We start from the raw sequence: 27,373 nt of genomic DNA on the forward strand, positions 1-27,373 counted from the left end.
ATTTGTATCAGTCAGGGGCTACTGTGAAGCTGCACCCCAAATTAAGAATTCAGTGTTTGAGAGATCCATCTACTAAATTCTTCAAAAGTTAAGCTTTAGAGTTCAGTGCTTTATTAATAAAATACACTGCTCACATTGGCAAAGCAATCTGACTAGAGCACACTGTTTGCCTCTGTACCTTAAAAGCCATCTCTCTCCTTTGTCTGGCTGAGAAATGCACGTTGATGTTAGGGCTAATGAGAGAAACGGTTTCAAATGATCATAGGCTAGACCTGTTGATTAGAAAGCCTGCAATTTTACCTGTAATACGCCCTAAAAATCAAAGACCAGAGCAGTTAATTCAAGGATCATAACACAGACATTTCTTGGTGACATGTGCAAGCATTTGTTAAAAACCCCTATGTTTATATGTTACATTCAGCAATTAAAAGGAAAAAAAATCCCCAAAAGCTACAGCTTTTAATTGCAGGTTAGCTTCTAAAGTACTCAGGGATAAATCTGCTAAGCATTTTACTAAGCCCCAGTGTATTGTTACTTAGCCAGGCCTATAGCACAAATGGTGCGTAAAATACCACTAAGAACTTAGTGTTAAAAATAATATTTCAACGCCCCCGCTCTTCCATATTTTACTTGTATGTGAATATGGTTGTGAGTTTGCCAGTCCTGGGACACAACCTAATTTTGTTTTCCATATATTTGACATTTGTAATAATGAGTAAGAAAGATACAAGCAAACCTGGTACAGAGTTGACTTTTCATGCTGAAAGCTAGACAACTTAAATAAAAGCTTGATGGCAGCCTAAAATATGACGCCTATAGTAATTTAGAAAAACTTTCCTGTGTAGAATTTTGCACTGATATTATATTGAATGGTAAAGTGATAGGATTTTCCTCTTATTCTCTATCCATTTCAATTCTAACTATGTTTTAATCATCACCTCAGGGAACAGCGACAGTTAAAATCAAATTGTGTATGTATATAAAAGCTGGAGACAATGAGTTTTAAATCATATGATACATCAACTTCTAACTCTATTTATTTCTTCAAATCCAGCTATTGTTCTCCTGTGAGCAATAAAGTAGAAGAAAAAAGAAAAGCTATTATTGATTTCTAAATCCAGCAGTAGCATCTTAACACTGATAAAAGGAAGCCCTCTGTGCTTGCTCAGTATCCTTTGTGTATTCCTGGAACAAGTGAAGTAACTGGTGGGTTTTGTCTGATTTTTCTATTTACTGGCACTATACATAGGTATTGACACTTTCAGGACTCCCAGGAATCCTTGTTATAGAAACCGTATTCCAGGTCTACACTAATACTAGCTCTCACAAGCATAAGCATAAGACTCTTCTATGATGCAGTCTATATTTATGAATATATGAAGACAGATAAGGCAGCACACACACACACAAAAAAAGAGATATTGGTCAATATGATGAACCTGTGAATTCATGTTGATTAAACAGATGTCTAGCAGTTCTGAAGAGGTTTTGCAGACGTTGTTAGCCCAAGATTGTTTCAAAGGCAGGCTTGAAGGAATGACAAGTTATTTTAAAGAATAAGGGGTCCTGTGTGTGAACAGTAACGTAGAGAGAAACCAGGAGTTATATTTTCTAGTTTATCATTGGATGCCAAGATATGCTTAGCTTTCATTTTCCATTCAAATATACTATTGTTCTCAAGGGGGTTTCAACACCACTGGAAAGGAGACATCCCAGCAGACCTGTAATACCACACAAATTGCAAAGCTGTGAGAGTGAGTGAGACAGTCTGACAAAGGACCACATGTTCAAAGAATGCTTTGGAATCCATAACATCTAGCTAGAATAGAGCTGTTGTCATAAAAAAAAACCCTTTAAAAAAACCCCAAATGTTATCACATGCTTTCATAATTATTTGTCTTTGAATGGAGAACACTGAGCTGAGCCTGTTACGATTCAAATCACATCTATAGTCTCTTTAAGCTACTTCCTGCCGTGCTTAAATAGTTTTGCTTGAAAGAGCTGCTGAGAATAAACTGGTTCCCATTGAAGTTCCTGCTGGTCAGCTACTTAGCCACGTCTCCCCTTTCCTGTGCAGGCTCTGTCTGTACACTGTGCACGTACCGCTCTTCGCAGGGTTGCCTTCTCAGTTACACTTGTGAAATGATCCGGCATAAACCAAAATGACTTTCTGTTGTAGCTACTTTAAGAGAAGATCATTTCTCCACTGAGCCTCCCTCATTTAGAGAGGGGCTACATAAACAGTGAAATCAATTTAACTGGGAGAACAGTAATACTTAACGGAGGAAAGGTAGGTGGGGTGCTCCAAGATGAATCACATCTTGCTGTATCAAGAAGCAAAAGAGTAGACCTCTCTAGAGAGAGACTGACCAATGACAGTGGGCTGAGCAAGCTTATGGACCATCCCTGGAGAGCAGACTGCAAGTGCTGACCTTGGACTCTTCTCTTTGTCAACAAAAATCAGTTGAGCTTCACCATCTTGGAGTTCTGTGGCTATTCTTTCAGAGCATGTACTTCCTAGCCTGTGTGTTGGTTTTGCTTTCTGCACTTCACTTTAAGCTGAGAGAAAATCAAAACTCAAAGTGAAGTCTGGAGAAAATAGGGCTGTTTCTTTTATTGTGTGTCAAAATAGAGTGTTCAGCTAATTGCATAAAATTCATACAGTGGCAATATTTGGCAGGAATTGAAAGTTAAAATACAAATAAATTAATGTAAAATTTAAACTGGACTCATGTTTTCTTGAAACTCATATTAAAAATATGAAATATTGCAGAGCATTAGGTACAGTTGTGTTTGTAAACCCGGGAGTATACTGATACATTTTTAATATCTCTGTGTTTTGTTTCATTTGTTCAAGTCACAAATTCAGTCATCAGCAGTTACTGTTTCCTATCTGCCCTCAACTTTCATGTCTGTTCCCCTTCTTCTGCATGCCCATCCTCTTCCATAGAGTTGGTTAGTCCTTCATTTCCTGGCTAATTAGACACATATATAATTTTGATGTTTTTGTCAATTAGATCTTTGAAGGAAAAAATGTCTGAGACCCCAGTCTATTTCTGCTCCTATGGGACTAGCACATGTAGTCACATCCACTGCCCCAAACCTTCTGCTAGCAAAGTAAAAAGGCTTTGAAAAGCAAATCAATTATGTGGTTTTAATACAAGTTTGGGGATAAGTTGGAATCCAACTGTCAGAATGAAAAACTGGGGTACTAATTATTTGTAGTAATGATTTGTAATACCAGTGACTGTGCAGTCTGTGTGTGTGTGTGTGAATATAAAGAAATATTTTTAATTCCAGGTCACGACAAACTGCTTCGTCTGTGGCATCCTGCTATTAATAGTAGGCCAACAGGGCAGCTATCAGGACACCAACATAGCATTGTGGAAATTGTGACAAATGAAAAGGATCAACATGTCATCAGCCTTTCCTCTGCAAAGGTAAAAGGCTTTTCTTAACTTTATGGAAATCAGTGCTTTAAAAGTGCAAGTAGGAAGCTGGTTTTGAGCCAGTACATCTGATAATACCTAGTCCTAATCTTATTCCTTATCAGTTCATTTATTTTCATAAAAATGTGGAGGGTATTGAATTACCAAATTGTTTTATGCTGAGAAGCAAGACTAGAATGGGACTATTGGACGTATTTTGACAAAAGCATACTTCCAATGCTAGATATTAACGTTCTAGTAATTTCCATATTACTGGGATAACTGCTAGAATTATAACATAACCAGGCAGCGTCCCTGTAGTTTTCCCAGGAGACCCGATCCTTCTTGAACTTCCTGTTCAGTTCCTTCTTGCCTTAAAGTTTCACCAGCAGGTCCCAACTCAGCCATGCTGGTCTCTTCTCTTCTTTTGCTGATTTCTAACACCTGGAAGTTTGCTTTCCTAAATTTCATGGTCCTGATTGTGCTTTTTGCCTGACACATACCCCTTAGGACTCTGAACTCCACCAGTGTGTGTGTCCCTGGAGCTGAGGCTGCCTCCAGTCTTGACATCCCTGATGAGCTCACTTGCAGTAGTGACTAGGGAATTTCCTAGGGAACTTTTAAGGTTACATTAAATACATACTTTTTTTTTTCCACCCAAAAAAGCAAAGACCAATTTTCTTTCTGATCTGCTTAGCATAGGGAAATCAAAATAGCTTCTCTATTTTGTTTTCATCTTTCAGTGACTGTTATATAGGAGGCTGCTGAAGCAAAGTAAGGAGATCTTCTATATCTTTAGTGAAAATAACAGAGAGAGATCAATGATCTCGTGGAAGGACTGTAACCAAGGGAAACAAAATCTCTCCATATTCAGCAGATTTTGCATTAGTTTGACAGAATACCAGAACTAGGGAAAATCTGAGGAAAATTGAAATTAATACATTTTCTGGACATTCCCAACATTACATTTAACCTAAAACATGCCAGAAATACACATTAAAATAAAAGCTTTCTCATTGTGCCATTTTTCAGCTAAAAATCCATTTTTCAGTCTGAAGAGTAATGGATGAGTTAAGTGTTTCAAAGATACTGTAAACATTACATCTCTTTTACAAGAGTGCTAGGGGATTTTACAAGAGTACTACTAGTTGATGATACTAGCTTTAGTTCCATACTGTAGAGCATTCATGTATGCCAGAGCTAAGACAGAAATGTAAAAATGAACCAGTCCTACCCCATGATTTCACAGCACTAGTGCAAAAAAAAAAAAGCAAAAACCAAGAGAATCCCCAAAACAAACTAAACAAACAAAAAACCCCACAAAAACCAACCAAAGCCAAAAACTTAGGGAATTCGTATTACAGTGGAGGAACTAGTTTACAAGATTATTAGCTCTAACAGTCTCAACATCCCACAGCATGGAAAGCCCAGGAGAAGGGGAGGGAGGCATCAGTGTGTTAAGTGTCAAAAGAAGTATCTTATGCAACACAACGGTCTCAATAAAAACCAAATGTCTCTGTGAAGAGAACAGTAAGATCGTGCGGGCCTGAAACCAAAACCTAAAACTCCATAAAGGAAACAGGTTGTCTTTGTTTCCTCAAGTACAAGTCTTCTTCAGAACCAGTAAGTCCCTTGTGGCTGCATGCCAGATTAAAAGCCATATTGAAGTTATCCAAGGAGTTTAGGAAAGCAGACATAAACTATTTTGTGTGATGCTTATTTTTAAAACCTTCTCTTTAACCATATGTCAAAAATTTCAAATAGAAATGAGTGAAACAATTTTACTACACACAAGGTTTAGTATTATGGACTAGACCAGTGACATAAATGCAAGAGTACGTTGTTGCCTTTCTGTTGTAAGGCTTCTTAAGCATATGTTTTATCTGCACTGTCTACAAGCAATTGGTTTGATCCCTGCAAGCATTTCAGGTGTTTTCTGAGGCTGCAATTTTTGCTTCTGAGGTCTGTGTTTTGTTTTAGTCCCATGAGATAGTCCTTTTATTATGAAATATGAGTACATAACAGTTTAACATTTTTGATCTGTGAAAACGTGCAAGATTTAAAAAGACAAACAAACAAAAAAATACCTCAAGAAAACCCGGTCTGATTACCTGGAAGTCAAGTTGTTGAATATGCCAAGGATCAATTAGAGCTACATGTTGCTTGTTTTATTCAAGTTACTTTTAAGATGTTTGTGCTTTATTTCATAGGACTGTTCTGCTGCCTTTTTATCTGTTTCTGGAAGGTCTGACTGGATTTCAGTCGACCTCTTTTGACACTGCTCAAGTCTGTTCACATACCTTTGTGAGCTAGGCAGATGATTCCCAAAGTACAGATTACTCAGCAGGTCACTTGTGTCTATAGCAAAGTGCCACGTGTGTGTGGTAGGAGAAGGAGGAAAAGGGTAGAGCAGAGCTCTGAAAGGGTTGGGGGCTATAACAGCAGTTTATACAGCCCTTAGTAAATGCAGATCTCCCATATAAAGAGGCTTACTGTCTCAGAGAGCCTACTTAAAAAAATAGAAAAACCACCTGTGTAAATAGAAGAATAATCTCTGTTTGCAATAGAGATTGCAACTAAATCAATTCAACTAAAGGGTATGAATGCTGGAAGTCTCTAATTCTGTAAATTAGTAATAGTGATCTCTTAAGGTTTAAAACTACTGCAGAATCTGCATGAGTTTCCTTCAGCAGAGTGTAGTTTAGCCGTGATTCATTATGACAAATGTGCAATCCACCTCCTGAACGAACTTGAAAATTTGACTGGCAGTTGTTCTAACACAGGCCTTGGTACGCTGCGTGTTCTTAGTACTTTGCTGAAAAGTAAAATGCAAGTACTATGTGGATTATTTTCTTTAAATCAGATTCTTATGCACGACAGTCTTTGTTGTGACAGTTTCAGGCTGTGTCCTAACTGAATTGCAAGAAGTCCAAGCAGCGCTCTCACCCTGGTGCAAAACTTGGCTGTACCCCCACCTAGCATGAACATAAGGGCCAATATGCTGACCATTCTCTTGCACCCTACATCCCAGCACACTCATCTCCACAGAAGGGAACCTAGGCATGAAAAAAGCAGAGATTCTCAGCACTTTTTGTCCATGTTCTCCTTCAGATTAGCAGGGAGTGAGGACCCTGGGACGAACTGCAGCACAGTAAGTGTACTGTACAGTTGAAAGACAATGGTAACATTTACATGTACCATTGTGGCACTTGACCTGAGTACTCTGGTGAAGGTTATAGAATTTGTGCTCTCAGCACCGCCTGTGATAAAACAAATAAAACCCCCTATCTGTGGCTTGTGCATTTGAAATCAGTCTTGTTTCTGTCAGTCCACCTGTATATAGGGTCATCTTAAAGAAAATAGCAATTATTTAGCTAGTACTGCAAACTACTAAGTAGAAGAATCATAAATACAGCTCTACTATAATAGAATTAATCTGGATGATCTTGATAGAGGTGTCTTCAATAAACAACAAAGAAGATCACTTTGGCCCTCCTTCATTCTTAATCAAAGTGGTGTTATGCAATCGAGTGGATAGACAGCTGGAGGTAAGTCCAGATCTTTCTACAATCTCTTCTAAAAGGAGAGGTGGTACCAGAATCTGAACTTTATATGTTTTTGTTCACAAGGAGAAATTTTATCACTGCCACTGCTTAATTAAGCAAGAGTTCTCACATCTTTCTAGAATCATGCGATGACACAAACCAGGCATCACTCACATACATCCAGTGAAAGAAAAATAACAGTTTTTCCTTATTCTCCACCAGATCAGTTCTGCTTGTCAGCATGGGAGACATGTTTTTTCTGAGCAGAGCTTTCATCTTGCAGCATGTTGGGTGGGGTTTTTTTTGTGGTGGATCTCAATAGATCTGAAGAAAAAACACACTCACTGGGGTGTCAAAAATAAATACCATATTTGGTGACAGACAACCTCCAAACACTGCACTGAAATCTGGGATTCAAGTGAATTGTTTTGAGGAGACTTCTTTATTTACACTCGAGTATTTTGGCCAGCATGCAATACAGATTGCTGGAAAGCACTGAAGAAACTCTCTGTGATATCCAATTTAACTAAAACCAAATTACCCTGAGCCAGTAATAACAAAACAAACTTCTTATCTTGACAGCAGTCAAGAAAGAATTTGAAATTTGAACTCAAATGATGGTTCCATTTAAGAAAAAAAGAAAGATTCCTTAAACTAGTCCAGTACATGAGCATTTCTTGAGATTATTAGTAAACTGCTGTAAGGCAGCTATTAAAAATTATTTGTACATCAATTTATTTTATCACAAAATGTTGGGGAATGGCTCGCAGAACGGGGCCATTCGGATTATATGCAGCTGGTGGGCCAACAGAATGACACTCGCCTGGAGGGAACTACTGCGAATGGCCTTGACATGCCTAGGCCAAACTAGGCCTCCGGCACAGCTGGTGGGGGGGGGGAGGCTCGGCAAGGTCGCCGCGTCCTTGAAGGGGGAAAACAACCGAGGCATAGCCGGCTGGAACCAGTAGAAGGGGAATTCCACCTCGAACAAGAAACAACAAGTGGGCGTGTTATGCAAATGCGACCTTTTCGGGCTTAACCTATAGGCAGGCTGTATTTGAGATGTATCCCGTGCTGGAACATATATAAAGCTACGAGCTGCGCAATAAAGTTGGCACCCTGTTATGATTCATATTGGATTGCTGGTGTCGGTTTTATTTTCCTTCTCGTCAAGTGGCGCCCGAACAGGGACCCCGATTTTTTTCTAGCAGGGGTCAACCTTGGAAAGACCAGAAGGCAGTTACCGGTGCGACGGGAGCCGGTGTCGGCGACTCCTCCGGGAAGAGGCACTACGAGCCTGGGAGGACGGCATGGAGCCGGGACCTGCGGGTTAGGAGCGCTCCGTCGTAGGAGTAGGGGACGCGCGGAAAATACGGCTGGCCAGCATGGATAAAGAGGTAGCGTTTTCCCTACTTCAAAGCTTTTTAGAAAAGCGAAAAGTTAATTTTATTCTTAAACATCTGTCCGGTTTGTGTGCCTATGGTTGTACAAAGGGATTTTTCAAGTCAGGGGATGATTATTTTGATTGGAACCGGTGGAGGGAATTTGGCAATGAACTTCGGAACGATGTTATAGATGGAAAAAAGGAAGCCAAAGCTCTCCAGGTCCCCTGGCGAGAGACTATTAATGCGATCGCCAAATATAAAGAGGAGAGAGCCCTGGCTCTTTCGGTGTCAGCGAAACTTGATGTAACACGAGGGGTGGCTTCTCAGGTGGAAAATCACCAAGCGCAGGCTTTTAATTTGTTAGCTTCAGGACCGCCTGCTGTCGGCCTGCCAGTGAAAGTCGCTAAGACCCCGGCAGAAGCGGAACAGCGAACGCAGGAGGCTGTTGCCGCGCTATCACCCTCTAAACAAGAGTCCGACGTTGCCTGCGTAGCGGAGTTTCTTCTCCCTTACCCTCCGCGCCACCTTTGTCAGTGGCTTTGAACCCTTTTCTACAAGATATTGCGGTCCAGACTTATGCGCTGCCCTCTCGGAGGGGCTCTGTTTCAACACTGAATCCTTTTGTAGAAGGTTACGGTCGGGCGGGGACTCCCCTCAATTGTTCCAATAGTAGCTCTAGTGATTTAGATAGCGATGTAGATTCTGTGAAAGAGTTGTCTGATTTGTTTGAAAAGTTGTTGAAGATTTGTCAAAAGAGAGGGGGGAAACCAGAGCCGGTTTTTGCGAAGCAGCCTAAGAGAAAAAGCAAATTGCGGATTAAGGGCAAAGCTGCAGATCGGGAAATACGGGAGGAGAGAGAGCTGAAACTCCCTCGTCCTCGCTGCCAACCATGGCCAAAAATAGCAAAGCAAGCCATGGAAGCGGGTGACGTTGCAACAGCAAATGAACTTTTAAAAGCCATGCCTGTAATATATAAGCAGCAAGGGGAGGGGGATGATGTATATACCGCGGGTGAGCACGACCCGTTTGATTGGAAGTTGTTAGTACAACTGAGGGACACCGTGCGTCAGACGGGTTTACATAGTGAGCCTAGTAAACAGATGCTTCAGTATATTTTTTCTGCGAGTGGTGGTATTTTACAGGAAGATATTAAACAGGTGATAAGAGTGATACTTACCCCGTCGCAAGCCATGCAGTATGAAAGCCACCTTCAGCGGCTCTGTAACACTGCCGCTACTTTGCCCAGGGCAGAGGGAGATCCGTTAGCGGGGGTGACGGCAGCACAGTTGATAGGGACTGGTACTTATTTTGGGGTGCAGGCTCAGCTAGGGCTTCCTCCAGCCGTTTTACAGGAGGCTATGCGATTGGCACAGATAGCCCTAAGCGAAGTTAAAGCTGGTAGCGTAACTCCATCGTATTTGTCGGTAAAGCAAAAGCCGAACGAATCATATGCCAGCTTTTTGGACAGATTGCACCAAGCTTTAGACCAGTCAGATCACCCTGAGCATGTAAAGACTACTCTTGGTGAGAAATTGGCTTTTGAGAATGCGAACGCACGGACTAGGGATGTTTTGGTCACCCTCCCTCCTCATGCCTCTGTACAGGACATGCTAGAAAGGGCTTTGCGTTTAGAAAGTGCGGGCGCGTTAATGGCAGAAAGGCGTTCCCCTTGATAGCCCCAGAGCCGCCGCTTGAGCAGGCAGCCGCCAAGGTGTTAAAGGAGATATCTGAAAAACAAAGCCGCATTGTGGAACAACAAGCTAAAGTACTAGATAACGTGATGGCAGCCTTGACGCCACTAGTCCAACGCAAAGAAATAAGAGGGCGACAAAAAAAGATAAGGTGTTTTCGATGCGGACAACAGGGGCACTTTCGAGATCACTGCAGGGCAGCGGCTGTATTTTGTGACCACTGTAATTCTCGCTCCCACGCCACTGTAACTTGTCGGCGTCAGGGAAACTGGAAGCAGAGCGCGTCTGGTCCCCGCGCGCAGACACAAGTAGCGGCACCAGTCAAACGCAGCCCGCCACCCGAGGCAGCCTCGGCTTGGACTTGGCAACAGCAGTAAACTGTGTTTTGATAGATTCGCGACCTGTTGCCATTGAATCTACTACCCGGGGGCCCATACTAATTAATGGCAAAGCTGTTGGCGGTGTACTTGTTGGTCGCTCGTCATCTGCTGTAAAGGGACTAATAGTTATCCCGGGAGTGATTGACTATGTGGGAATCATTAAAATTATGGTACAGACTCAGTTCCCACCAATACAAATTCCTGCAGGGAGTCGTATAGCACAGATTGTTCCCCTTCCACAACTCGCCGAAGGAATGACACCACGCCTTACGAACGAAAGGGGGGCTGGTGGCTTTGGTTCCACAGGACCTGCCGCAATGCTTACTCTATCTATGGGCGTACGGCCAGAGGCTACCGTGACGTTATCGAATGGAGCTGATAGTTTTCAGCTCATTATGCTCTTAGATACGGGAGCTGATATTACAATTGTGTCCACCCTGTGCTGGCCTAGAGACTGGCAGACGCTTCCCAGCGTGAGAGGGGTAGAAGGAGTTGGTGGAGCAGCTGCAGTGCGACAATCACCGGCGCCTATTCATATTCAACTAGACAATCGACATGCTAACATCCCCATTACGGTAATGCCTCTGCCCCAAGGCGTGAGGGGACTGCTCGGTCGCGACGCTTTGAGACAATTTGATGTGCGACTTAAAAATGGCCTCGGATTTTTGCTGATGGCCACTGTTCGGTACAATTTCCCGCTGCAGCTCCAGTGGGTCAGTGACACCCCCATCTGGATAGAGCAGCGGCCGTTAACAAAGGAGAAGCTGCAGCAAGCACATAACCTTGTACGGGGAGCAGTTGGCTGCAGGACATTTAAAGCCATCAACTAGTCCCTGGATTGTTTGGAACCAAGACGGTCAATGGCAACAACACATACTTAAGGGAGAGCCTACTGACTCTTTACAAACGTTAGAGTTGCTTGCAGTGGTGTGGGCTACCTTTAGATGGTTCACAATGCCTCTCAATATAGTAACTGATTCTCTCTATGTAGCAGGGATTGTGCGCCGCATAGAGACTGCCTTTATTCGTGACATCAAAAACCTACGGCTTTTTGAACTCTTGAGAAAGTCTGATAATGGTCCAGCTTATGCTGGGGAAAAAATAAGACGTTTTATGCAAAGATGGGGTATTCACCATGTCAGAGGCATCCCCAATTCTCCAACGGGTCAGGGCATTGTAGAAAGGGCACACCAAACTTTCAAACAGTATTTGTTCAAGTATTCTCAAATAGCAGATGTTCAGGAGAAACTTGCTATGACATTATTCACCCTAAATCATTTGTGTATTTTTGGCGAGAGTGATTCCCCACCAATAGTTCTACATGCCCCAAAGGGGCGGCAGGACAAAAGAGTTCCAATGTTTGTACACTATTGGGACCTAAAGACTGGACAATGGCAGGGCCTGGCTGAGGTTCAATATCTTGGACGGGGTCATATGTGTGTGCTTGCACCTACAGGATCACTATGGGTACCAGCGAGATGGACCCGCCCTGTGGCCAGCCAGCAAGTTCGTCCTGACCGTGACATTGTTAGAGATCTGTCTCCTAACGACGCAGACGCGGGCCATCCACAGGGTGGACGACAGAACCAATATGTGGGTGACTTGGGCTAATCAGACTGGCAACTTAGATTTTTGTCTGAGTATGCAGTCAACTACTAGCCCTTTTAAAACGTGCCTCGTGGGTATACCCGGTTTTGAAGAGGCTGCCTTTGCTGCCTACGCCACTAATAACTGTCACTCTTCTTCCACCGTAGCTAGTTGTACTGCCACATTAATCCGCTCCCTTAACACCACCTTACCCTGGGATCCACAAGAACTAGAATTGCTGGGTGCTAAAGCGGTGGGGTCAACGTCCAAAGGTCACACTCAGACGTGTGTCACATTTGGTGATAGGTTTAGTGGCAGGAACGGTTTTGAAACCTTTATTGGTGACACTCAGCCTCATGCGCGGGTCAACAAAGGGTGGAACGAATCAGGCTGGACGGAAGTGTTGCCAGGGCCCAACTTCAGACCATGGAATTACACATTTTTGTGGCACCAATGAGACCACTCTTGACGGTTATAATGTCTCTCGCCCCTTAGGTGCTTATGGGGCAGCTGATCTATATAGCCCACTGTCATCAACAATTGGACCATTATTGTGGAACAATAACACCCCAAAAGCTCTTCCCCCAAATGTGTTTTTAATCTGTGGGGATAGAGCCTGGCAGGGCATCCCAAAAAACGCATATGGTGGGCCGTGTTACCTAGGAAAACTTATCCTTTTTGCCCCTCATCAAAGGGACTGGCTAAACCTGACTAAGATAGCACGTCCTGTTAAACGAGGCGTGCCTTTAGATAACTCCTGTCGTGATGATGTTCAATTGTGGTCTATGATGGCCAACACTTTTGCTACAGCCTTTTTTCCGGGTTTGGCTGCAGCTCAAGCCCTCAAACAGTTGGAGTGGTTGGCATGCTGGTCGATTAAGCAAGCCAATGTTACCACGGATGTTTTGTCACAATTGCTGCACGATCAAGACAGCTTGTGTCATGCTTTATTGCAGGATTGTGCTGCCATTGATTTCTTGTTATTAGCACATGGTCATGGGTGTGAGGACATTGAAGGGATGTGTTGTTTTAATCTTTCTGACCATAGTGCATCTCTTCACAAGAAATTGGCTTGGCTGGAGTCTCACACTCAAAAAGTTGTTAAAAATGTGAATCCCTTTGATGATTGGCTACAGTCAGCTTTTGGTGGACTCTCTCCTTGGTTATTTAACTTGCTGAGAGAAGGTTTACGCTTTATAGGTATAGTATTGTTGGTGTTAATTCTTTTGCGCGTTGCTTATGCCTGCATTATGAAAAGTGTTAAGCGAATGGCACAAACTAACATTCTGTTAGCCCAAAAACAAAAAGGGGAAATTGTTGGGGAATGGCTCGCAGAACGGGGCCATTCGGATTATATGCAGCTGGTGGGCCAACTCGCCTGGAGGGAACTACTGCGAATGGCCTTGACATGCCTAGGCCAAACTAGGCCTCCGGCACAGCTGGGGGGGGTGGAGGCTCGGCAAGGTCGCCGCGTCCTTGAAGGGGGAAAACAACCGAGGCATAGCCGGCTGGAACCAGTAGAAGGGGAATTCCACCTCGAACAAGAAACAACAAGTGGGCGTGTTATGCAAATGCGACCTTTTCGGGCTTAACCTATAGGCAGGCTGTATTTGAGATGTATCCAGTGCTGGAACATATATAAAGTTGGCACCCTGTTATGATTCATATTGGATTGCTGGTGTCCGTTTTATTTTCCTTCTCGTCAACAAAAGTTAAATTTACTTTCTTGGTTTATAAAATAAGAATACCTACAATTTAAGCAGAGACATAGATTTGTAAAAAATTTCTATATGACCTTTAGTCATATGAATTAGTATTTCCATAGTAGTGACACTGAGGAAGAAAGGAAGGCATAGGCAGGGATTGTCATAATTCGGTGCTGCTGGATTTGCTTCAGAATGTAACATTCCTGGAAATAAATCTGTTTCTGATCTTCCAGGTTGTGAAGACCTTAAAAGTAACAGTGTGAATTGGTGCAATTAGTGTGGCAGTCCACAGCCATGTCTTTTCCTTCAGCTCCTCAGTTAAGTGAATTTACTAAGAGATCTGAAATATTGATGTGAATTCCTTGTTCCTAATCATAGGAACATGTTCCAAACCTTGTGTTGAGATGTCCTGCAAACACAAGTTATGCTGTGTGCTGAATTACATACCACAGACCAACAGGAACCACGTTCCTCACAACTACACTATCGTTTGTTTGCCCATTCTTATTCTTGTACCTGAAGCCTGAAGTATTTATTACTACCTTTTTTTCACGTTACAGAACTCTGTGAAGGCATTCAGGAAGCACTGAGGAAAATACAAGCAGGCACAGGGGCAGGGGCAATTAAACCTGTAGCTGTGGCAGGAAGTGGGTCATTACCTAAAAGATGATGCTGCACTCATAACTCTCTGTAGAAACAAGATTAAGGCCAATGGCAGAGACCAGACTGCACAGCCCTTGTACTGAAAGGCTGGAAGGTACTGCAGCCCTTGTACTGAAAGACATGAAGCAGTGACAACCACACTCTCTCACTTAGTGCCTAGTGGGGATTCACAGCTAGAACAGTGGAGGCTACAGCTTCACATCTTGCCTACTTGAGTTGTCAGTGAAGTTGGTGAGAGAAAATTTGCTGCACCAGTTGTTCTGTTGATTTTACTAGAATGCCTCTAGCGGTGGCTTTGGTCAAAAGTACCAACACCTAAGTGAGTCAGGTGAACAAAGTTTGAGCCTACAGGCATAAAACCAAGCTGTTTTGTTTGATGACCTGTAGTGCTAGGGTAGCAAGTATATTCCCAGCCTTTATACAGCTCTATGGTATCACTTGAAAACAGAAACCTTTTTTTTTAATCGGTGAAAGGAAGTTTTTTGGTCTTTTTACTTTTAAAAGTAATATTATTTTTGGCAGCTAATACCAAAAGAGCAATGCACACGTTTAGGCATGGCAGGAGAGTAGTGCAATAAAGAAGATGATTTCTTCTTGCATCTCCCCTCTGGGGCATGGCAGAATTTCATTGCATATGTAATTTCTTCAAAATCTGATGCAGCTAATTTCATGCAAGCACATGAATCACAAGGTTGGAAAAGACCTTTGAAGGTCATCAAGTCCAGCCAATGCCATCCTAAGCTAAACTGTATCCCTAAGTACCTCATCTACCCTTTTTTTAAACACATCCCTAGGCAGCCTGTTCCAGGCACTGACAACTCTTTCAGTAAAAAATTTTTTTCTAATGTCCAATACATACAGTTCTGAGCTGAAATTTCCCAATACTAAATTAAATCTGTTATATAGGTTAGTTTCATTCTCATAGAACCCAAAGGCAGATTTTTAGCATTTCAGGGGGAATCAAAGGGAAGTAAGATATGGGGAGAGAAGGGGGGGAGTGTTGTTTTGTTTTGTTGTTTTTTTTTTTAACTTTTGCTAATTTACTCAAACCTTAATCTTATCAGTCTCCAGTCCTCTCTCTCCAGACATGCTTTATGGCAAACAAGCTGTGTGATATCCCAGTGGGAAGTCCTAAATGTCTTTTGCCTGTCTGGAACTGAGCAGGTGATGGTATCAGTGCCTGTTTAGGTTAGTGTGGATGTTTTCCTAATTGATTTTGAAAGAACATGACATTTTTTTAAGGGTATATTTATAATACAGTCATTAGTTTTCCCAGAAAAGTAGAGCAGCTGAGCTGGAAGCACAATGTTTAATTTATGTCAAACCATTGCTAATCACAGCTGTTACTGAAATGTACTGTATATCAACAATATTGAATTTAATTGAGATAATTTGAAAAAGAGGCATTTGGGAAATCTTCTCCAGTCATCCTTCACTGAAATTATGTGGTCACATCTATAGCAGATACATTTTTTCTATGCTGCTTTGAAATTCAAACTTAATCCTCCCTTGCTGCTATGTTTTGATTCTCTTTGGTTTATTTGCTTCTCCCAGATACTAAGATTTTTCTTCTCGTATACTGTATAATCCTTCAAGAGCATTGAATAATCTTCTTCGAACTTTTCATGTAACTTACCCAATTTTCTGTGATTTCCTGTCCCATTTTCCAATATTCAAATTACTTTATTGCTTAGGTAGTCTGTGGAAAAACCCTATAAAATTAGCCTACAGAAGAGAAGACTCAAGAGGGAGCTCATCTCTGTATGTAACTACTAGAAGGGAGGGTATAAGAAGATGGAGCCAGGCTGTTCTCAATGCTGCCCTTTACAGGACAAGATAAAAAACTGAAACACAAGATATTTTGTCTGAACATCAGGAAACACTTGAGGGAATAGCAAGTCTAAGCACTGGCACAGGGTGCCCCATAGGGGTTGTGAAGTCTCCCTCCGTGGAGATAGTCAAAAGCCATCTGGACATGGTCCTGGGCTCTAGGTGGCCCCGCTCGAACAGAGGGGTGACACAAGATGACCTCCAGAGACCCCTTCTCACCTCAACCGTTCTATGATTCTGTGAAAAAAGCAAAAGGGATTTTAATTAATTTAAAATGTAATTTTTTGACTCATACCTACATTTTCCTCCTCTAGTTTTTACACTTAAGACAGTGTATAGCATACATGCTTGCTTGCAATCAGCATGCAGCTGAACTGTTTCAGGAACATAGAGTCCTATCTGCAGTTGCATCTTTTCAAAAGGATGGGTTTCTCAGTATATCTGAGAATGCGCAATTTTCCTTCAGGAATGGATTGTCCTCGTGTATTCTCAGCATATGTGAAGGAAATGATCCATTAGATGTTCTGTTTCTGGGCAAGTATTTGCTGGCTAAAGTATGAAATAATCTGTATTTGCTGCACTTGGAAATAGAACAAGATCTATGTTCAGCCTGTGCTGATTTCTATAGTTCTACTGGAAAACTGAGATCTAGGGTTTAAGCGATATTAAAAATAAATTTCCAGACCTGTAGTTTTCTGGTTGTTTATTTTCCTATGGGGAAAATAAATAAATAAAAAAAGATATTCAAAAGGTTAATGAGTTGTTGTATATCTGAAAATTACTTTAAACTCTATCTCTGAGGTGAGAACATCATTCTAAGACTGGCTGGGTTTTGAGCTCTTTGGTTCAGGCTTCCATGGGTAGTCACCTCTGTCCTACACCTGTTTCTGACTCACACACCATCTAAATGTCCACTGAACCTGTTCTCCAGAAGTGTTGAGGGTTATTTCGTTTTTGCAGTAGGTGTCAGTTAGGTCTAGTGCCAGCACACTGAGCACACAGCACACAGACAGACATACAGAACCTTTAAACACACTCAGTCGTTGCATAGCACCCAGTAAATATCCCACAGGTACGTTACTATACGATTAGACCCGCTATTGACTATAACTCAGTTTGATTTCTTTCCAGCATTCCTCCATGTTTGGGAAAAGGACATTAACCTTATATGTTACCAGGTTAATGATACTATTTGAGGAAGTGATTTGAAACATTCATCATTTTGAACTTCACTGAATTAGCTGGCATCAGTTATAGCACCATCTGCTGCACCACGTTGCATTAATGTGCTTAGAACTAAATCCTCCTTGCCTTAGCCTTACGAGTAATCCCAATGACATCAATTTGTTCCTAAGTCTTCTAATAACTACAGGGAGTTGTGGGACTTTGCAGGATCAACTTCAGGGATCATAGGACAGAAGATGGCATTCTCTGCAGATCACTTACTGTGAAGAACTGCACTTTGATCTCTGCTACGTGCCTGGGAACTTTTGTCTTTGAGGACTCAGATGTTCTTTATGAATTTGTATTTTTTTTTACTTAGACCACGAATGCTTCAGTGACCCCCTGAAACAGAAAATAGGGGAGAGAGAAAATCAGCTTTAATTGTTGCTTACTCTTCCCGTCTATGCCCACAGCAAATGCTGTGGTTAGTGCAACTTCTCTCTGCTGCAAGAGGGATTTTCCTGTAAAAGTTGTTTTTTATAAGTTCTTTCGAAGATACCCAGCATGACCATTCTCTAGAACTGAGGAAAGCAGTCTTTTTCAAAACCCAAATTTGAAGGGATTATCTTTTGATGGGAGGAGTGGGATAAGGGGGTTGTCAGCAAGTCCTGGACTTTAGTTCTTTTCTATCTCAGTTAATTACAGCCAGAAAGGGGCAGAAGAGGACGCACTTCTTCCACAGTCAATAACAATCCATCAGGAGATAAGTGTTCCCAAGACTGAACTTTACTGTACCAAGAGCATGTAAAATATTTATTTACCGATTCTGTCTTGCCTTATTTCCTATCTTCTTTCTGTCTCCCTCTGTTGTTCCCATTTTAGTTGCTAAGATGAATCTTTTGCTCTTTGTGTGTGTATTAAGAAAAACAGAAGAGAGGGGTGTTGCTGGTTTTACGTGCTTGTAAAACACAGCTTTTAGACGAGATGGAAAATGCAATTTAGGCTGTTTTCTAGTTGTTTCCAAAAAGAATTGAAGCTCCTTCTCTCCACACTCCTTCCTAAAGTGGATTTTTTTGCTTGAATATAGTCTGTATTCTGTGGTTTCAGAAGACACAGTCTAGAAAAGTTTTACCATAAAGAATATGTTTTCAAAGGGCTTCAGGGGGTTTCCTGGCATTTGTCAGGCTGCTGTGGGAAGTTCTTCAATAAATAAGCAGAATGGTAAAATTACTATTAACAAAATGTTCCTAAGGCAACTGTCCCTAGTCACCTCCTAATGTCCAAATAAACATGCCCTTCATTGCCCCTCTTTGTGCATGAGTTCATGCCCAGCCATGTGTGTTGATGCAGATGAACAGCAGTGACACCACATCTTGCGGCCACGCTGGTAATGCCTTGTGTGGGAGTTACTCGTGTGGAAGAGTGCTTTATGTAATCTCCCTGCCCTTGGGCTGGGAAAGGAGGAAGAGATTTATGAATGCTGTGATGTGTCTGCGTTTTTGATGTCACTTTAAGTGACTGCATTTTTTTAATGTGGTACTGGCATTAGTAGCTGGACAAGCAGCAAGAAATAGTACAAGAGGCTCTTACGCATATTCACTTGGGCTGTAAAATCATCTCTCTTTATTGCTATGATGAAATAAGCTGTCAAATTTATGTTTCAGGTGTTGAACAATTTAACTTGAATAGTCCATGAGATTATTGGAATTGCCTCTCTTTGGTTGTGTTTTGTATAATTTTACTAACTTTGTAGCAGATCTGAATGGTGTTTCTGGAAAAGTAATTATATCTGTTTAATGACTTATTCCTTTTACCTGACTAGAGTAGCTCCATACATACCTACTTCTGATTAATCTTCAGTTCTTAAGGCTGTTTTTGCATGCTGTAATTGTGACTGTGTCAGAATTGAGCTTGGAGATCTACCTGCAGCACTGCCCTAACTTTCTTGAATTCATCACCAATTCTTCTATTTTTGTTGGTCTACTGTCAGCTGGATGAACAGGTTCATCATTTTCTATTCAACTGGATTTCCTTTCTCAAGCCTTCTCACTCTCTGTTTCTCCCTATATGCTTAGAAATTGCATATCTGAATAAACTCCTGAAATGTAATCAGAATCAACATATGTTTTTGTGTTAAAATCCCAATTAAAAATGCAGCCCCACCTTTAATAACAGAATTGAATGAATACAATAACTTCCACAAGTACCTATATAAAATTCACCATATTTTTGGCAGCTGGATAATTGAAGGCAGATCTTATGACAGAATAACTTTTGAGGGCATAGCAAGATTATCTCTCTCAGAAATTCACCACAATAAAAGCCATGGGATCTGAAAAATGAAATCATTATTTCTAGCAGAATTAAGAGTATTTTTCATGGATAACAGTAAGTTAAACCCAGTTTTTAATCAGCTAGGATCAATAAGTTCTGCTAACATATAATTATTGATTTAATAAGTCTAGACTTCAAGGAAGTGCCTTGTTTTCAGTTGAAACTGAAAGTGAGAACAAACATATCTAATATATTTAGTGTTCCTTATAGGATAGTACCCTGACTGTGATCAGGAGCATTCAGTTATGGGGAGCACAAGGACTGTACATGCATAAAACTGCATCTGCTGTCAGTCAAAGATTTCCAAGATTCCTTTATCCAGAACACACTAAAATTTTCCTTTGTACTGTGGCATGCCATTTGATTTCCAGGTTCAAATAGAAGCTTTTATACTATTGGTGTTTACCTGTACATGACTGAAAGTATGACACAATGGAGTCAACTTGTCATAAAGTAGAACCAGTTCTCAGGAGACTGGGTTCTACTGTGGATTTGTCAGCTCAAGATCACAAAACATCTTTTCTGTGCCTTTTATCCTCAGAAAAACGTGTATAAAGATACCTTTGATATTCGTCTTGCTTATTTTGAGATGTACCACATTAAACAATGTGTTTGCTATTGAAGGCTGTAATATTACTGTTATAGAAACAAAAAGGACTTGCAAACCTAGTCGTAATAGAGGAATAAATATTTTTCCCCCTCTCTCTCCTAGATTTTTAGAGTGTGGGATATACAGACCCTTTCATTGCTGCAGGTCTTCCATGACAGTCAAGGGAGTCCTCAAGAGCTGGGGACTTTTGCCATGGTATTTGACAACAATCACGGCACACTTATCACTGGTATGTTACAGCAGTTGATGCATGAGAGCATCCCCCTTCGACTAGGATGTGATTTCGTTTATGATTGTATAGAACTGAAATTGAATACAAGAACAAGGTATATGAGATATACCAGTACTGGGAGATAAGAATATTTGCACGTTAAGACAATTTTGAAGTCTTTTTTCTAAACATGCTGCTAATCTCACTATAGAAATGTGTATGAAAGCATGCAGCATGGGAATTAACATCAGGAAGCAGAGAAAATGAGAAAAGCTCCCCTGAAAGCGAGGTGAACCTTATTAGGAAACAATAAACTACATATATTGTTCTGTAGCTTTCTCATTTCTTGAAAGCTACTAAGCCACTAATCTTCCCCCAAGTAATTGCTCTAGCACCTTACTCCCATTTGGAGATCAAAGCAGCAAAATAGAGGCTCTGCAGAACCCTCACAAGTGTATTCAAACTCCTTATTTAACTCAGTAGCTACAAAAAGGCCCACAGTCTGTGATGTCAACAGATGCACTGTCCAATTGACAAGGAATGAAATACTGTGCGAACTCATCCCAAGGTTTCTGGGCTCTGTTTCCTGACTCTGTAGCAGGGAATCTCCAAGGGACTAGAGCTTCACAGGTGTCAGTAAGGATGCCAGCTTTCTGTATCTCAGGCAGAGACTCCAGAAGCTGGTAGAGTTTGTCTGCCCCAGAGACACAGTCACTGAAAAACAAAACAAAACAAGAGAAAAGAGCTTTGAACCTGTCCTGGGACTATAGAGGCCTGAGACATACCAGGCAAATAAGGTCGTTGTCTTTGGAGACAACTTTTTCAGTTTCCAAAGGCTCAAAGATTCCAAAGCTTGTCAAACCTGTGAAGATGAATGTGAAACATTTTGTTTTCAGTGACCTGGTATTTTCTGTTGAGTCTGTGTGCCAATAGACCTGTTTAGAAGCTTAAATATATACATCAGACCAGAGTCCAGTGCTTACCAAGCATTTGGTAAGCACTGCAAGCTTAAGAAACTTCAGCTTCTAGGTGTTATTTTAAAAATGCCCAGAATATTAATCAGTCTAGTTTTTAAAAAAATATAATCACTACAGGATATAGATGCTATCTTGAGTTCAAATTTAACTTGGTGAGATTTTCAAGGCGGAGTAATGTAAGCATTTTACATGGTTAAATCTTCGACAAAATGAGGTGTCTTTGCCCTTAAAAACAATGAATGGGGCAGTGACTAAATATCTGTAAAAGTGGTCTCAAACTCTGTTAGTGATTCCATTAAAAGGCTAAGTTAAGGTCTTCTTGCCCACAAAGAGGACAAGAGACCAATATTATCTGTGGATGAATTGATTCTCATTGCTATGCACCTGACTTTGCAGAGGACATTTTCAGTTATTAGCTCATTAACATCCATAAATCGTGGCTCACCTTCATGCTTCATTTGTATGTTGCCACAGCTTTCCTTCTGTACCTTTTTCCAAGCTGTTGGCCTCTATGCCTGGATTTACGCCAGGTGTTAGGCAGTTCTGTCCCTTGCTGAATGCTCACTGCTGACTTGTGGTCCTCTGCTGGTAGAACTATAGTAATACTGGAACAGAAATAAGGCTGCACGTGTAGTTTGCCTTCTGATCCTGTGTTATAAAAACTTTGTGCTTTCCTTAGTCTTGTCTGCCCCATCTGCTTCTCTGTCTTTGCAATCCTTCTGATCCAAGAGCACTGGAAAGTGTCTGAAAAACACTGTTCAGGCATTCAGACCTGAGTGCTCCATAAAGGAAGGTGCTGGAAAGACCTCATCATTGCCTGCAGATAGGATTGCTTTTCTCTAAGAAAGCAGAGACCAGAATTTATTTTAGTGATATATCTGCCAATTAGAGTTCTATTCATTTGTGTTCATTTCATTCTGTGCCAGTCCAATCAGGGACTAGAAGATTTATGGCTTCTAATGATCTGGAATCAGGGTATCAATCCCATCAAAGGTGGACGAGTGGTTCTTTAAGGCAAGGAAATATGTAGCCACTGTTTAACTGCTTCTTTGTGGGGAGCATGTGTGAATGCTCTCTGGCTTAGAGAACAGACTTCTTCAAGAAACAGGCAGCATTCCTTATCCTCTTCAGAAGAACTCAAAGGAACCCTATGGTTTACATAGGTGAAGTGACTGGTACTATACACAAAACAGATATATTCTCACTCCTGTCACCCAATGCAGGTTCATCTGTTATTGATATTTATCCCCTGACTCAAGTAATACAAGATGCGAGGCAGGTGCCACAGACACATGAGAAAAGCATCAATGTTCTGCTTTACAACAGGGCTCTTCACCAAATTCTCAATATCTGCTCTGAGTCAATACTAAAGGTGAGTGTAAGTTGTCACCATTTAAACAGTAGAAGTCTCAGGTCTTCTGATTGCAAAAAAGTCACAGGGTAATCAGAGAAGTGATTAGTGTTTATTACTCAAAGTGGTGTTTTTGAGGATATGTTTGTGCTCAGATTTTAGCTGTGATGAATAAGCTACTTGGGTTCAGCAGAATTACTTTGATTAGAAGACTACTTCCCTGACCTGCACTAACATAATTGCAATGCAAGCAGCAGGCAGAATTGACAAGGCTCTGACTGTATTGGGTTTAGTTGAAATGTTATTTCCTTTACCTGTTCCTGCAGTACATTCTTGCAATTACAGCAATAGTTGTGAAACTTCATTGGCTAGTTAGTAGCTGCAAAGGAAAATTTTAACTGTAACCAATCAAAAATTCATACAAGCACAAGTACACATATCTCATGAGCAGCTCTTTAAAGTTTAGGAACTGCACGAGTCCCCGTCACTTTAGTAGAATGTAAACTTGTACTTTAGACATTCTGTGGATCAGTATAAAACATGAAAAAAGTCACTTTGTAAAAACAGGACTGTGTAAAGGATGCTGCTTTCAAATAAAAAAAAAAATCCTTCACTAGAAGTGAAAACTTTCACTGGCACATGCAGTGTGCCTCAACTGTAAGACCTGTCTTTTTATCCTGCTGGTTTGCTGCTTATTCGTTTGTCTGATCTGCTTCTCTTTGGCTAGTGGTTCTGGATCCAATTTACTGACTTGCCAAAGATCAATTTTTCATCATTTCCTAGAACACATTGTTCTGAGTCTTAGGAATTTCAAGTCATACAGTGAGGGGCAATTGCTGAATATAATAGCCAGTTAGCAAAAAACCTAAAGTGATGGAGATCACTTTGATTCCTTTTAATCACAGCTCCTTTTGTGTTGAAACATTAATGAAAAGATTACACCTGCCTATTAACTTTGCATAGGCTTGCAATTGAACTATTAGAAATAGTTCAGAAAATAGTGTCATAAACCCCTTAGATGAATAAAATAAATCATTACTGGTGTAATTAACAGTGTGACAATGATCATCAGAGGTACCAAAGACCTGCAGTTTTAATTATCTGTTGTTGGGGTTAGATGACAAGATGTACAGGGATAGGGAGCCTCTCTTACTGGGCCAGCTGGTGATGCGTCCCATTCTTGTGGGGAAAGGCTTGTTTGGGCAAACATTTGTTAACTTTATACACTCAGTAAAGATGTTATTTCTCACTTCCTTAGAGCATGGTGGCTACAACACCATTAGAAGTACAAGATAGTTTCAGGCATGTGGTACTGCAGCAAATCAGATCTAGACAGTGCATATGACATGAGTGGCTACTTCATAAATCCAGTTAATTCTGAGCTATTCTGCTACAGCCACCAAACATGGGTCTGGTACTTCATTGCAAGACATTGCTTAAATGCTCAAAAGAATTAGATAATGATCTAATATAGCTGTTCCTACATTTTTGGACCAAATGTTTATGAAAAGCCTCATTTTTATATCCAGCATAGAAATTATAGCTCTAACCATTCTTTCTAGCTAGATTTCCTTGCTTTTGCACTGTAAAAACTCATTATATTTAACAACATTCTCCCTGACTTAACAAGGGCCTTTGTCATAGCATACTAAATAGAGCTTCCCATTGCCAGAATGGCGTCTCTGAGCAGAGGGACATTTTCAGGGATATTACACTAGTATTTCAGAAGAAGAATGTGGTAGCGTGAGAATCTACTTCATGCGATGTGAAAATCTGCTCCTGGAAGTATTTGTCTTTCTCCAATTACACTAGAACACATTGTGATGAGTTTTAGAGGATGCAGTACAAATAATTACCATCTTTTTTTTCAGGTCTGGGACCTGGAAACAGGATATCAAATATATCAGATTGAAGATGCACATGGGCTGAATACTGAAGTGGTCTGTGCAGCCATTGAAATAAATGGGGTTTATCTTGCTACTGGGGCATGTGATGGTAAAACAATTAAATAATTACTACATTTTACTATATTTATTTAAAATAGCATGTGAAATGAGGAAACAGAATTCTTTGCCTTGACTGTCTCAGTGACATGAATTTTGACTTTCTTTGATGATGGGAGAACATAAAGAAAGGGATGCACAGCTGTCAGTCTGGGGAAAAAAAAGTGGCAGGAGGAGGGTTGTCTTGGTTGGGTTTTATTTGATAGCTGATTCATAAAAATGTGATTTTTGGTTGGTTGGGCTCTTGTATTTTGCTACCCTGCTTCTCTCTAGAAGATTATCGTCAAAGATCTTGGTCTAAAAATATGTTTCCTCATAGGACTTGAGACCGAGGTCTGTATATCACACTGTAACTAAATGCCTGCAGATGGAGAATGATTTTTCAATTTTACTGTATCTAAGCTAAATTATAGTGTTTTCAGGCACTGAACACTAGAAAAGATTGTACACACATACACATACATATACATGTTTCCTGAATTTTTCATAGGTGCTATTTTAGGGTGCAACAGTTTTAGGTAATGATGAGAGATCTCTCCAATACACAAGTGATGCACTGAATTCTGCAGCAAACTTTAGTGATTCTCTAACCTGCTTACATGGCTGAATAATTCTTCTCACATTCAAATGTTCAAGACTACACACCTGAAGTGTTAAAATATGTGAAATACATAAAAGCTGTCTCACATGAAGAGGAGGTGGCCTTTTGGAGACATCATGCTGGCTAATGTTTCTTGTTTATACCTGGGAGCAGAGACTGTACCCTTTATAAATCTTAAGAGCATGACAGAAGGTGAATGCTATCAAGTCGTACGAAAGAGAAGTCATACACAGTAACTGCTTCACTTAAGATAATGCTCTAGGTCCTTCTTCCCTCTAGATCTGTGGGACAAGCCCAGCAACCAGGCCACTCTGCTCCTTGCTGTAGCTCACAACCTGAAGTCTTCTACCATCAGAGCTCATCACTCTGCTTGCTCTCCAATGGCGTTAGTCCAGAAACAGAAGTAAGATAGGAAGGTGTCTTTTATCCTGGGCTGCAGCATAAAATAGACATGGAAAAAAGATGTAAAAATGGTGGGGCTAATGGTGAAGGTGTTTTCTGTTAAGTTTTGTGTCCCTAAGGTTGCTTTCCTAAGACACACATATGCTATGACAGCATTTGAAAGACCAGTGATTTAGATCTCAATATTCATTTTGATTTTCTATTTTCTTCTCCTTTCCCTGTTTGATCCAGTTCAAGTTTCTGACTTTGGTTATTGCTAGAAATTAATTCCCTTTTTTATATCATTCTTATTTATGTGTAGGAACAGTGAAAATTTGGGAGTTTGAAAGTGGGCAGGAAGTTAAAGCCTTGCCTTTGGCCCAGCACAGAAAAGATGAGTGTCGTCTGCTGGAAATGGTTTATCTGAAGGCTACTGAAGGTCAACATGAACTTCTTGTTTTGGAGCAGAGTGGGAAGATGAAAATCATTCAGGTTTTCAAAATATATTTCTTTTTTTTTCTCATTTCCTTTGCTAGCTCCTACTTTTAGAGGTAAAATAGGACTTTTTCATGAATGAGTAGATAAACTTTTAGAAACTGTCAAAGAAAAGTCCTTTTCCTGCATGTCATCAAATCGGCTTTCTGCCTTTTTGTCTAAGCATTAATTAGCCTACTGCTGGTTTTCACCATTCTGATCATTGCATTCCTTGCATTTGCTTTCCTCAAGGAATCAGTAGTTATAGATCCTTTATGGTGAAAGCTTTAAGATATTGCTGTTGTGATTATAAACAATATTTACCAGTTTCTACTTCACCAGCACCTGAGAGTGATTGGACTATGATCTCCAGGAGCTGCTCTTGGCCACAGGTTGAAATCCTTGGGATTTGAAACCAGTAACTAGTAAGGAACAAATACTGGAATGCTCTTTTTTTACAGGAGAAGCATTGCCTGCATGTTTTGAACATAGTATATATTGCTTGAGGAAAAAATAAACCTTGGAAATGCTTCCTTTAACTGAGGGATTATGAATTCTATTATCAGCTCAGCTGACATGTTCAAAACCCGCTCCCTTTGAGAATGCGGGTTTGGGTTTTTTTTTGATAGTGAACATCAGGTTACATGACAAGTTCTGAAGGCTACCTCAGCTGTAAACCAAAAATGGCACTTCAGACAGGAAGGTCTTGAGTCTTGTGTCAAAGGCAGAAAGAGCCCTGGCTTCGTTCAGAGTCGGAGGCTTCTCGGTGCTGAGCTCATTTGCTGCTATTTTAGTCAACGTTTTGCTTTAAAAATGTGCTGTTCCCTCTTTAACTTGCTTGGACTTTCTTGCCTGCAGATGACGATGTGCCTTTGGCTCGACCTTTCTACAATTATCCTCTGCTGCAGAGCTACTACACCGGCCATCGACAGCAACTTGAGCGTCTGTCAAGGTAGGCCTTACAGGGAAACTCTGGAAGGCTTCCGCTGCACATCCAGGAGCGGAAGGGAATGGCTGTTGTGTCGACAGTTGTCTCTGCTGTGCTGAATTCA

The 27,373-nt window shown here is 40.9% G+C and overlaps 1 protein-coding gene across 1 annotated transcript in view; it reads left to right on the forward strand.

The window, feature by feature from the left end:
• The window catches only part of LOC311189413 (WD repeat-containing protein 64-like), a gene marked incomplete at both ends in the record, with an annotated part of 38,102 nt that overhangs the window by 10,394 nt on the left and 335 nt on the right, over nucleotides 1-27,373 (forward strand). Inside the window, 6 exons of the mRNA XM_084261076.1 lie at nucleotides 3,301-3,440; nucleotides 20,426-20,552; nucleotides 22,735-22,883; nucleotides 24,734-24,857; nucleotides 26,170-26,339; nucleotides 27,180-27,273. Of these exons, the coding sequence (XP_084117202.1) occupies nucleotides 3,301-3,440; nucleotides 20,426-20,552; nucleotides 22,735-22,883; nucleotides 24,734-24,857; nucleotides 26,170-26,339; nucleotides 27,180-27,273 (804 nt within the window). The remainder of the gene's footprint in view (nucleotides 1-3,300; nucleotides 3,441-20,425; nucleotides 20,553-22,734; nucleotides 22,884-24,733; nucleotides 24,858-26,169; nucleotides 26,340-27,179; nucleotides 27,274-27,373) is intronic.

Source organism: Gallinula chloropus, assembly GCF_964237585.1.
Source record: "Gallinula chloropus genome assembly, chromosome: 3".
NCBI classification, from domain to species: Eukaryota; Metazoa; Chordata; class Aves; order Gruiformes; family Rallidae; genus Gallinula; species Gallinula chloropus.